The 13,392-nt window shown below is 38.4% G+C and overlaps 1 protein-coding gene across 1 annotated transcript in view; it reads right to left on the bottom strand.

The window, feature by feature from the left end:
• Window positions 1-3,628: 3,628 nt before the first annotated feature.
• LOC129731501 (homeobox protein SIX6) overlaps window positions 3,629-13,392 on the bottom strand; it is a 110,452-nt gene continuing 100,688 nt past the window's right edge. Inside the window, exons 4-5 of the mRNA XM_055691565.1 lie at window positions 5,728-6,008; window positions 3,629-5,607 (exon numbers count right to left, since the gene is read on the bottom strand). Coding sequence (XP_055547540.1) covers window positions 5,102-5,607; window positions 5,728-6,008 — 787 coding nt within the window. The 3' untranslated portion in view covers window positions 3,629-5,101. The remainder of the gene's footprint in view (window positions 5,608-5,727; window positions 6,009-13,392) is intronic.

A 13,392-nucleotide genomic window follows, 5' to 3' on the forward strand; every position in this document is an offset into this window, starting at 1 on the left:
CATGTACCGGACCATGGGCGTAGCCAGAGCTTCAAATATGGGGGGGCAAGCTCTTCAAAATTTTAGAAGTAAAAAAATGGTACACTAAGGTCGCTTTTTACGCGGCTTTTTTCACGTGGATTCCGGAATTTACCCGTTTTTTTACGCGGATTTCGGAATTTACGCGTTTTTTACGCGGCACGTATCCCCCGCGTGAAAAGCGACTTTAGTGTGTTTTGAATAATAGAATTAAACACTAGTCTTTAGTGATTGTTACATCAAGGCAACCAGTGAAAAGTTGTCCTTGACACCAGAGTGGAAAATTTGATTATTCTTTGTCCAACCTCCAGTATAAAAAGATGTTCTTTGCTAAAAACTCTTGAGTTCATTTAAACCTTTGGACATATTATTTTGGCGACGAGGATCTCAAGAATCCACGAACATGGCAGAAGATAGAGTTGATCAGCAGCCGCAACCGGGAATTAAAGATATGATTCACAAGATGGCCCAAACTTTACAGCAGATGGCGGTCCAGCAGCAGCAGCGTCAGTATCAAACCCCGGAGCAGATTTGGAGTCCCTCTCTTCGAACATTTTCGAGTTTGTCTTCGACGAAGAAAACGGAGTTACGTTCGGACGTTGTTGTTTAACCGCTACCAGGACCTCTTCGAGAACGTTGCAGGCCAGCTGAATGATGCGGCGAAGGTACGTTCACTTTTCCGGAAGCTGGACACCCATTCGCCCAGCCGCTATCTCAACTACATCCTGTCAAAGCTTCCGAAGAACGGGAAGATTGAAGACACAGTCACATATCCTTGGTGGATCAACTGAAAAACCTGCGCAATTCCACGCAACATAGCGCAAGCATTTCAATCAATTATTTTTGATCTGGCTGTTGTTTTACACAGATGTTTCTATGGGCTAAAGATGTCGTTTTGTCCTATTAGAGTTATTGAAAACGAAATTCTGCACCAATGTCAACATTAAGGGGGGGGGGGGCAACGCCCCCCCCCCCTGCCACCCCCCTGCCCCCCCCCGTTTTCGTTTTGGAGCAAACAGTCAATCGCCAAAATGATCGAGTTTGGAGTGTGAGCCTCCAGCAAGCTCCTGCGGACAAGCTGAACGTTTCCCGGTTCCAAAATAAGACGTCAGTGATGGTTTGGGGAGCCATTTGCAAGAGCGGTAAACTGCCTCTTATTTTTATCGATAAAGGGGTCAAAATCAACGCAGCGTACTACCTGGACACGGTTTTGAATAAAAATGTTCTGCCTCAAGCTGAACTATTGTTTGAAGACGATTACTACTGCTTCCAGCAAGATGGCGCCCCATCTCACACCGCAAAGGTTGTTCAGGCGTGGTGTGAGGAAAACTTGACCGATTTCATTTCGAAGAATGAATGGCCTCCGTCGTCTCAGGATTTGAATCCACTGGATTATTTCGTGTGGGGATACATGATGTCTAAGCTGAACGACTATAAAATAACAAATTTGGAGCAATTCAAGCGAGTTATCACGAAAATCTGGGACGAGATGCCGATGGAGCACGTGCGCGCCGCTTGCGACGACTTTCCGAGACGTCTGAAGCTGGTTCGAGCAGAGAAAGATGGTGTAATTCCGAGATATCGTCTGTGAAGTATCTCTATGAGTTACTGAATAAAGCTATGGAAGCCTGATTCAGATTTTCTTCTTATTCTTTGAAATATTGAGATTTTCCTGTGTGACCGGACTTTTTTGTCACCCTGTAATAGGGGCCATTATCTCAAAAACTACACAGCCAATTTTAATAAAACTGGTGTCAAATGCGTTCATGCTTTTTCCAAAACCATTAACTAATGAATTTTGTAATCATTAAACTTTTGGTTCAAAAGTTATGAAAAGAAAAAAGGAAAAAGAGATGGTTGGACGGATTTTCACAAAATTAGTGTCTTATACAAGGTCTAGTTGCCCCATAAGATGGCTTGGACCATTTATTTAATTGGACTGTGACTGTCCGTCATGTATAAAAATGTGAAAGCCCGTTATGGAAAGAAACATGTTCCAATGACTGCTCAAAATCACTTACCTTTCTCAGAAACGGATGGACAGATTTTCCCAAAATTAGTCTCAAATGAAAGGCCTAGTTGCCCCATGAGATCCTATTGAATTTTACTGTGATTGGACTGTAACTTTGTCTGTTATTTATCTATATGTGAAAATTACAAAACTCTATTACCTCAGAAACTACACAATCGGTTTGAACAAAGTTGGAATCAAATGAATGGGCTGCCTTCAAAATCCTTTGCCGATGAATTTCATGATGATGTAACTTATGGTTTAAAAGTTATGAAAAGAAACGTGCTCCGAAGACTTACTAAACTCACTTACTTTTCTCGGAAATGGCTGGACTGATTGCAGCGTCTTTAGAGTCAAATAAATGGTTTGGTTACCCAATTTTATTAGAGTTAGACTTTAACTTTAACCATTTTGTAACGAAACTAACGAAAGTCTATTTTCATAAAGATTATATGGTTTATTTGAACAAAACTTGTTTCGTACGAAACAATCTAATCTCAATCTAATTAGTAGTTTATTTCATATTAATTTATTATGTGGGTCAAAAGACTTGAAAAGAAACGTAAGAATCATTTTTTTCATTTTACTACCTTTTGAGCACAACTCATATCAAAAAAGGTTACGTCAAATTTACACATTTTCAGATACAACATCACTATTCTTGGAACGCTAAGCCTTCATTGGATTGGCAATTCCAGAACGTTTCCAACAACAGAAAGTCACAATTTCGGATTTTAAAATTAAGTCTGAAGTTGATTCCCGACCTCTGAGCATCATCCTGGTTCCAAAAAAAAAAACCCCACAGTAATGTTTCGATTATATTACGATAAAAAAAAACGCGTGATATATTCGAAACATATTTATTCAAATGTAATTTGTATGTGTGTGTACATGTTTGTATGTGCGAATAAATGTTTGTATGTGTGGGAATGTGAATCTAGTAGAAATTTTCAAGATGGTTGTTTTTCTAAAAATTGAAGTTTTTTGGCAAATCTGTCACTACAAATAATAAAGTGCGGATAAGAAAGGCTAAATCTCACCATTGTTTTAAAATTGTTCTGTATCTTTCGATCCACAAATTTTATAAATTTTATTAGTTAGACGTTTGAAAAGCAACCCGTTCTTTCAAAACTAGTTTTGTTTAAGTCGGTTACGTGATCTCTGAGAAAATCAAGTTTGGTGAATTTCACATACTAAACTAAAATGTCGATTGCAATAAATTTTAATAGCAACCTATGGAGCAACAAGATCTTTAATTTGACACTAAGTTTGTGAGAACCGGTCCAGCCATCTTTTGGAAAAGTGAGTGAGATGAAAAAATATACACACACATGCACACTTACAGAAAATGTTAAGCTTGTCGAACAGAGTCAAGTCAAGAGTAGTCAGATAAAAAATGGTCGATTCAAATGGTTGCCCGTCTTTCGAGAACTGCTCAGTAACGAAGTTTATAACATTGAGTTTTCTAAATTGTTTCCAGAATTTGTCAAAAAATGTCTATTTGTGGTTGAATTGAAATAAGCTAGTTGTAACTTTTCGTAGAGTGTTATTATTTATTTTCACTCTCCAATGGTCAAATGGCATTAAAACAAAGAGTGATTCAGTTTAATTAATTTATTACCGTTATAATTAATATAATTTGATTGCAGCAATTTATTTACAATATATGTAGATATATTTGTCCGACTTCCTCTCCACTTTATACCATTTTGTGTGTACTAGTTAGTTTTACCAATGCAGTATCTTCTCCACTAAGCGTTTTGTGCTAGCTGTTGCTTTCATCTCTTGTAAAACTATTTTCTGTTATTAGTGTGCTTGCTTATAATTGTTGTCCTACACGCTACTGCTGTGCTTTTAGTTTACGTTTCTTGCTTGAGGTCCGAGCCGATTTTTGCCTGCAAATGGAATTTTTTTTCGCTCAGCTGTTGCTGCTTGCTTTTCGTTCACATATAAATTAATGTCTTTTCATGCCCGCTTCGATATTCACGTTCATGTCAGACAGAGTGCAATCGAAGCGTTCTGTTGCTGTAGCTTGAAAACTGCGGCCTTCTTTTGTCCCAGAGAAGTGAACCCAAGTGATGAACTAAAAAGTGGAAAAGTGAAATGCCTAATGCGTCTCTTCGGGTGGTACGAACAAAGTCGATGAGTAATTAGCACTACTTTAGGTCAATTATTCCCATTTTACTATCTCCATATTCATTTTCAACATTTTCATACGTTTGAATGTGGTTTTGTATTGTTTTAGGTTTCCATCTTTGTGTGGCTGGTTCGCCCTTTCTGTGCATTATACGCTACCCCTGTATCGGCGTTTTAAATCCGTTGTCATAATTAATGTTACGATATTTGCTTCGAATGTTTACCTTTTTGTTATGTACAAGAGTTTTCTTCTGTTTTAATTTAATTTAAATAATTTTTTCTACATTTAAACTAGTGCACGTTCATATTATTGATTTTTGCGACTTGGATAGTCTTCATGGTATTACTTTAATGACTACGAACAAATTGTGCTCGTGCGAGTGAGGAAAATTTATAATTTCCCCTTCTCGTGGCGCGACCATCTGATGCGACAAATGAAGCGTCGATCGGGGAAATGTTGCATCCAGTCAATGCAGTGCTGCCATCGTTCGGTTCGTGAGCACTATAACGCATGAGCGGCCCAGGCTGCTCATCGTGGTAGTGTATCGAACCGCCCAACGCACGCATACACTAGAAGCATTACTACAGTTTACATAGGCAGGGTGTTTTTCCTCAGTTCTTTCGCTACATTATGTAGCATCGATCGTAAAAGTGAAATAAATATGACGTGATTTTTCCGAAAGTTTTAAAGTAAATCTAATTTACCAAAAGCAGCGCTTTCATATAGAAATATGTCTTACTTAAAAGCATACAATTTGCTTTATCGTTATGGCTTTAGTAACAACTTTTAGGAGATTTATTTGCTTTAGTTCCAACTCCGTTTTAGCACGCTCGCTCCCTGTTTTTTCCTTTCGGTTTTTTTTATTACATTAATCAACTACTAAGGTTACCGCACTCGGAACGTTTACCCGGCGAAAGGTGCGACGGTGAAATTTATCACGATGCCTCCTTCGGTTTGGGCGACGGTGAAAATGGCCGGTGAAGAAGACTGGTCGTTGTGTTAGGAACAATCCGAACGATTCCACTAGCATTCAAGCCGTTCATGAGGCTCTGATGGTGCGCGCTGTGTTGCAGCAGGTCCGAATTGAGCCGTGTCGGTGAACTGACCCGTATTCTGAGTGGTGACATTGGTGCCATCAGCGGTGTATTACCATTGGCTGCTACAGATGCCGCCGCTGCGGCTGCTGCTGCCGCTGCTAATCCGCTAGGACCGTTGTTGATAGAGCTGGTGGTGGCGCTGCTGTTACTATTTGGGGACTCACTCATCGAGGTGGTTGTGGCCGTCGGTGCCGTCACGGAGAGCGATGCTGGTAAATGAGGCTGCGGCCGAAGTACGGTCGGAGTGATTGGAAGATGTGTCAGGCCTATTGGGGGTGAGTGAGTATTGATCGGAGGCGAGTTGTCACCGAGGCGATAAGGCATAAATCTGTTATTGAACGAGCCTAAAAGTGAAAAGGAAAAGTTTTTGGAAATTGCTATGTATTCACAGTATGACGGTCATTAGGGCGACAGCCCAGTATATATCTTCAATAAAGTTTGGAACTGAAATTCTTGATACTTACCAGGTAAGAAACCGCCTGCCAGATGATCTCCAAAACGGAACGAGTGCAGAGAGGCAAAACTACGGAAATCTTTCTCTCGATCCCTTTCGTCATTCAGACGATCTTCACTAGAGCCAGGCAGAGAGCTGGGGCTGTGCTGCAACGACATACTCGGGATAGGCGAATGAGTTCCAAGGGATATATCCGAGTCCGAATCAGTGTCCGTTGGAGATAGAGGCGCTTCCCCACGACGTGGCGTTACTGAGGTTGCCCCTGAACCAGATAGAGGTGGTTGGTTGTGTCTGAAAGTTTTCAAGAAAGTAACAGCGATTAGCAAGTAGATAAATGCGGTTTTGACATTTAGACACATACAATTTTTTGCACTGGTTTTTATTGAATAACAAAATTGAAAAGACTGCTTAATATTTTGCTATGAAGCTGTATCATGTGTATTTGCTCAGCATCAACGTGCACCAATGAAAAATTACTTAGTGAACTAAGAAGCAACCTCTCAAAAGAAAATATTCTTTCCCTTGTTTTGTTGTTCCAAGCAGACGAAAATTAAGTCTAAATAAATAAACAGAAAGCGAAGGAAAACAATGTTGCGGTAAACTGTCATCCCACATATGACTTGAGCACAAAAGCCATATCCTCTTTCTTAATTTCAAATGAATTTTCCTGTTCTTGATTCGTCGTCCTTTCTCTCACAACACGAGAGACTCCCATGATTCGCTGCAAACACACAATAAAGCGTCCACAGTCCTGTCGATTATATGTTTACACTTCCTTCGTTCGCTTTTGTCGTCCCAGTCCTGATGACCATGTGTAACCACTCTGGCCAACCTCCTGCTTCCCTTCCGCTCTACCAGGGTGCAATCGAGCTACCCACTGTGACGTTCCATCCTAAAGCGTTAATCCCGAGAGAGTGTGTAAATATAGACACACTGTATTTTCATTTCCGGCGCCATCGGTGATGGATACTTGATGTGGCGTATTCATGTGATCCTCATCGTCATCACTGGTGGTGCTCCTTCATGCCCTTTCTTCTGGCAAGTATAGAGCAAAATTAGGAAACGACTAGTGACACTCTGCACTCCTAGACAAGCAACAATTCTAATCCATCACGTAACTACGTATTTAGCTGCGTGCGTCTCTCGACTTGTGACCCTAAAATTTAAATTCTACGCGTCTGGCGTATTTCACTGCGGATGAAACGGGAGCTGTCAAAATGTAACTTAATGTGCTGCGCAATGTGTTGGTTGGTTTTCGATTGCATTTCTCGTTAAAGTAAATCTCGTTGAAGGTTCAAAATCTTCGGAATATGCAGAAATCACTTCCGCAGAGTATCTTCACAAAAACTCACTATGAAATATCAGAATAGAAATTATTTTATTGAAAGCCACATTTTGATTACAGTAATGGGCATATGCATGCAAAATCTTGTTGTTCTGCACATGCGATTTTGTTTTCGGTCAATGAGCACATAACAATCAATGTTAAACAGCACACATTTGCTGTACTGATTAAAGTGAAGTTACAGAATTGTGCGTTATTTTAGCAAGGAAAATATTTACCTTAACGCTGCTAGAAACTCAAATGAGGCATTAAAACAAGCAAACATTCGTTGTACGTCGTCAAATAATCCATTTATCCCAGTCTTTCGTAACTGCTGCTCGGCAGTCGTAATTCCTAAAAACAACAAAACCACATAATTCTCAACATTTAATAAAATATGCAAATCAGTTCACCACAAATGAGGCGCGAGCGAGCAGCCCACCATCGTTTCAGCAATTTCCCTGAGGACCGATTTTACCGTCGTTGTCGTTTCGTTACAGGATGACATGGTTAAACGATGCCCTGCATTCATTATCATGACAATTTGATATGGATTGTTTCGCCCTTTGCCGCCAAGGAAGTTCTACATGGCTAGCAATTGAGTCAACTACTCCCGAATCAACAATACCTACCGCCCCGGCCACCCCTGAGGCAGTAATCTGTGCAGTAAATACTGCTTGCCGACGGTATTTAGATTCATGTCACCACATTGGCACCCTTATGTTTGCTCATTTTCGACACCTCATTCTGGCCCAAAGCATTCATCAATCGGGGCAGCAACAGAAGCAGTAGTAACATAACCCCTTTCAACTCGACTCTAGTGGGTTATAGGCAGTGCTTCACGTCTGGTATCTACCCGAAACGCATATTTACCGATTCTCAGCCAAACAGACAGTGCCTCGGGGATACAAAGTAAATCTCGTGATTGCTTCCCCTAAACGTTATCCGGGGTTGGTAGACAATCGAACACAAAGGAAAGTGTTTAATGATAATCGAATTTAGGTCTTTTGCTGCTTCAAGCATTGAAGATTTCTATCAGCTCAGGCTGGTATATCCTCGTGATCGTGCCTATGTATCGCTCGTATCGCCGTGTAGCTAGTAAGCTTACATAAACATAATCATGCTAGTATAATTATAATATGAACAATATCATCTTTGCATTTTTGACTAAACTCAACAAATTTTTTTAGCTAAACTTGTTAACGATGCTTGATATATCTTTATACACGTAAGTTTGCAAGTCAAATTCAAGTGACACATCGGTCTTTGCTGAACTCATTGAACTCCTTTGTTCTTTTTTCAAAACGGTGTGTCGTGCAGTAGACTTTAACACTCTTCGTCGGAGTACAAACAGTGTTTGGGAGAAATCCCAGCGAACAGTTTGTATAATACATCGCTGTGGTCATCGCCTGGGACGCAAACCGCCCAAGATAGGGTTCACTCTGGTCAAACAAGCACAGAGCAGATATTTGTTGAAATGTGAAGTAAACAAAATATCTGCAGCAGCTGACCGGTTGGAAACGATCTCGGAGACGATCACCACGATGGCGGTGATGTTTTGTTGATGATGTTGATGCTTATGATGATGATGTTGCCGCAAAAACTGATTATGTTGTTAACCTTCACCCTGTAGTGCTTCAGTAGTGAGCAGTTGACATGACACCATCCGGTTGTGGTACGCTTTGTTGGTGATCTTTGTAATGTTGGTAACCTTGAAATTAATATCAGTTGCGCTTCGAAATTCGTGAAAACGACGGTAAGCCGTTGATGGATATAACGTTGATTTATTAGGATTGTATACGAAAAGCAAACCGTTCTTCAAGAATATATAAAAAAACTTTTTTCGAAATGTTTTAAATGTGTACAAAATCTTTATTAAAGTTGATGAGTTGGTTCCTGCCTTTTTCAAGATTACTGAATACAAATGTGCGCCACGGTTTCGTATCAAATAGTCCGTACGGAAGGTCCTATTGAGGCTGACCAGACGTACCGTTTTTAACGGGACAGTACCGTTTTTTCCGTTCGTTAAATAGAGCTTTTCATTGAAATTTTTCTAAATGGAAAATAAGTTTCCAAGCAGCAATGACACAACCGCACCACTGGAAAGATATCCCCTATCGTGAACTGACGAAAAAGTCGCGATTGAATGTTGAGACCATCATAATTGTTAGTCAAAATCTCGATCATCATGTGACAAATTTCAGGAACTTATTGCAAAAAATCACACTCTTCAGGATCGGGTGAGTTCATCAATGCAATAAATGATTGTTTGTATGCTTTGGTTGGTAAAAATTTCCAAAAATCAATTTTATCATATGCCCCGTTTTTTGAACCCATTTGTCCCGTTTTTATCCCGAGAAAATCTGGTCAGCCTAGTCCTATTTTGCTTTACTTTTCCAGCATTTTGGCCAATTTACAGGATCAAAACGAGAGATTATTTGCTCACCGAGTTCCATCTTGTTTAAAACGCATATCAACCAAGTACAGATATTTTTTTTATTCTCACCTATTTTCCGTCGGTTGTATCAATTTGCAGTATTCTAACGTCAGCTGAGCACACATGTAAACACAAAAGGTTTCGTTTAAGGTATAATATCCATCAAACAAATTTTTTTGGTCATTTTTTTATTGGCTTAAATCATGCTAAAACTATCCTAGAATCAAAATCTACATCGCCCAAGGGCTGATCTACACTCAAAGTTCGTATAAATCAATTTTTACCGAACAACTTTTATGCTCCAAAATCACATTTTTCGTATATTTTAGGGATGCTCATTTTTTTTTAAATTTCGAGGCTTTGTACACTAATAGAAGTTACCTATGATCGATATCGTGTTTCAAATTTGAAGTATAGAGGTCGCTGCATCAAGTTTCGACCGTCACAGCGTCTCTACAGCACGTGTTTACTCACAATTTTCTTTTGTTTAGTTAATCAGCCGTTCTCGTTGTGTACGTTCTCTGTTTGAGTTTTTCTATATTTTTTAACTGTGAATTATATTCAAAAGTACTTAAATATGAGTGACAAGTTTAAGTTTTGCGTGGGATCGGACGCCAACCGCGTCAAAGTCGCTGAGCATCGCATGTCCGATATCGCGAAAGAGGCTGGGTGCAGCCTTACATCAGACAAAATAAAGGAAGAAATATAAAATAAGCCCAAGAAGAACAACTTCACGGCACAAGGATAGCTGACTGCAGGTTCAAAAACTATTAGGGGATTTATTATTGCGATTCTTAAGATTTATAGCATTTTTAAACTCCAAACGCGTTTTTCTCAGAACCATGTTTTCAAAATCGGTGAGCAGTAAAACTGAAAAAGTTACATCCGATTGACTTGAAATTTTAACTGTAGCTTCTTCATTAGATGTGGTCGATAACTATGTGGTCCCCGTGGCTCTGTGGTTAGCGATGTCGGTCGGCTAGCTCTCCCACACGGTTGTGATATCGGGCTCGATTCCCGATCGAGTCAAGGAACTTTTCGAGCTGGAAAATTTCTCGACTCAGCACTGGGTCACGGTGTATCGTTGTACTTATCCTAAACATGCAAAATGTGCCAAAAACAATATCGATAACGAATTCTCTCAACTATAATCTAGTTGATCGAGACCGCTATTAGCCCCAAGGCTAAGCGTGCGATATTGTTTTTTTTGTTCTTCATTAGATTATCTAGTGTGGTACACACGATTTAAGCGTTTGATTAACAGTAACGAAAGTTATAAACAATTAAAGTCGTTTTCTTTGTCGAAAATGAATTTTGTTCCAAACCGTTACTATTTTGCGAAGAAAAATTTTAAAAATATAATCATGTGTACTTCACTAGCGACACTTATGAAGATAATGAAAAAAATTTGTTTTGGTTGTAGGTGGAGTTGGGCACGATTTCTACTGCTCGCCGCGGAAGATCCTGAAAAAAGCGGTTCACGACAATCGCTGCACAGCTGGTGGCTTATGCCAATGATATATTATTTATATATCGTACATCTCAAATGCCCTTAAAAAAATCATGAATAAAGCCTAGTTTTTTGAGCATTTGGTGAATATTACCCCTTAAATGGTGCGCTGTTATGAAGTGTTGTGTCGATCCATTTTTCTTAGTTTCGGAAATTACAATTTACCTATTCGAAAACTATAGAAACTCTAAAGAAAAAGAATCGAAAAAACTGTTATGTAATTTAGTTTGTAAAGTGAATTTTGCAATTGTCAAAAAAAAAATCAATCGAGTTGTAAAATTCATTGTGTGGCAAAAGTACGCAGAAACTGCGAAGCAAAAGTACGCACTAAGTTGTTGCAGCCGAAGAAAAAAAATGTGTTAAACCATTTTAAACTACGATGTTTTTGCACAGGAATTACAGAAAAATAACTAGTGATAGAATGGTAAAAAATTTGCTTCTTCAAATCTGTCAAGTGACTTCGAAGTCCACAGTTGTCAACCATTTGACGCTTATCGTGCTTTTAGGATGTTTATATGATACCAAGAATCTTTTATGATATGCAGATACACATGCTAAATTTTCAATACAAATCCGCAACTTGGATTCGAAATGCATGTGACTTCTCTCACAATCTGATCTAAATCGTATTCAGATAAGGAAGCGAGGGGAGAGGGAATTTTAAATTGCGACATTTAGCAGCGAAAAAGAATAGGAACAAAATAAGCAAAAAATGGTTACTTTTTTTAAGAGTTGCATTATCTACCCTATTCATACAGTAGAGTGAAATTATAATGTTACAAGAAGTTCGGAAAATACTGGTAATACGTTTGAATACAATGGTAATATTTGATAGTTTTGTAATAAAACATATTTTTGTTATAGCTTTTCGCAATAATACTGAGTTGTACCTCGCTATACTATATATAAAAAAATATTGAGAAAAATTAGTTATTTAAAAATCGATTTTATTTTGTCAAACTATTGTTATGCGTATATGTTTTACTTAAATTTAATTAGTTAGATTTTAAAGTTCAAGTGAAACAGATTACTAAACTATTGGTGGTAACTGTCGAATAATGGAAAACCGAATTAGATTAATTTCATAACGGAGTAACAACCTAGAAAGCTTATTTGCAGAACAAAAAATAGAGAAATTATAGTTTATAAGTATATATTTAAAGATTGTTATTACTAAAGAAACATATAAAAACTAACATTCATGTTCTGTAGATTACGTCAAAGTTGATGTCTTCAAGTTATCGGGTCAGACGCGAGCAACATAATTTAAGCAATGTGTTCGGCGAAAAAAGAATACTCATGAGCATGGTAATTATTTCATCGTGGATATTCAACAAAAAAGACAAAATCAAAAAATGTTATTTAAGCTCGAAAATATTCTACTTATCCTCTAGTTTCCAGGAGTTTATTCTGAAAAAAAAAATCCGCATTTGTGACATTATCACCTCCTCACCTGTAAAGCTAAAAACCAAGTTAAAAGGTTAGGAGCGGCAGTGGGAAAGGAATTTGTGGAGACAAATTTCGATAGATTTGATTTCAATACACCAAAAAAATAAAATTCCAGATAATCGAGTCTAGAATTCCGGATAATCGAGTCTCCGGATAATCGAGTCCGACCTGTAGTGTGAGTTCCATTGCCGGATAATTTTGGATTAAAAATGAAGGTTAAAAAGGTTTTTATTTCAAAAGGTGGTAACTCACATAGATATGTTGTAATTTATTTTATTCAAACTAGGGATGAAAATATCAACTAAAACGGCTATCGATAATTATCGATAAATTCCATAATACTATCGAAAATTATCGGTAGCTTGACAGCTAGAACCAGATGAAGAAAACAACAAAGTGTTGCTTCCGTTGTGGGTAGGAACAATATTTCAAAGTTTATTCGCACACATAATTCGCATTTATGCGAAATCTCGTCGTTGTCCGTATAAGTTAGAGTGAGCGAAAATGATCATCTTTCTAACAATTTTAAAGAGGATTTCGTGTGAGAGCGAACAAGCATCGAAATCGCTTTCAACAATGGCAAGGCCAATTTATTTTTTTCAGCTCTGGCATCATTGTTGAGTATAAATTCCAATGCGAGAAAAAAAATATCGATAACTATCGGTAACGCTGAAAGCTTAACGATTTTATCGATAGCCGGCAACTATCGATACTAACGATAGTTATCGATAGGTTTCCCAACCCTAATTTAAACGTTGATTAAGCACCAGAGAAACCAATATTATGCAACGGTGCCGCTTCAAAGAGAATGTAAAAAATCGTCGTTTGGTGCAACACTCCTAACCTAACCCCTAATTCATACGTAGAAGACAGAAATGTGTTTAAAAATTAGCATTACTAAACCTGCATTCCCGTGATGGCATATAACTCTATTAGACGTTATCCAATTTAAAAC

Source organism: Wyeomyia smithii, chromosome 3 (assembly GCF_029784165.1).
Source record: "Wyeomyia smithii strain HCP4-BCI-WySm-NY-G18 chromosome 3, ASM2978416v1, whole genome shotgun sequence".
In the NCBI taxonomy this organism is placed as follows: Eukaryota; Metazoa; Arthropoda; class Insecta; order Diptera; family Culicidae; genus Wyeomyia; species Wyeomyia smithii.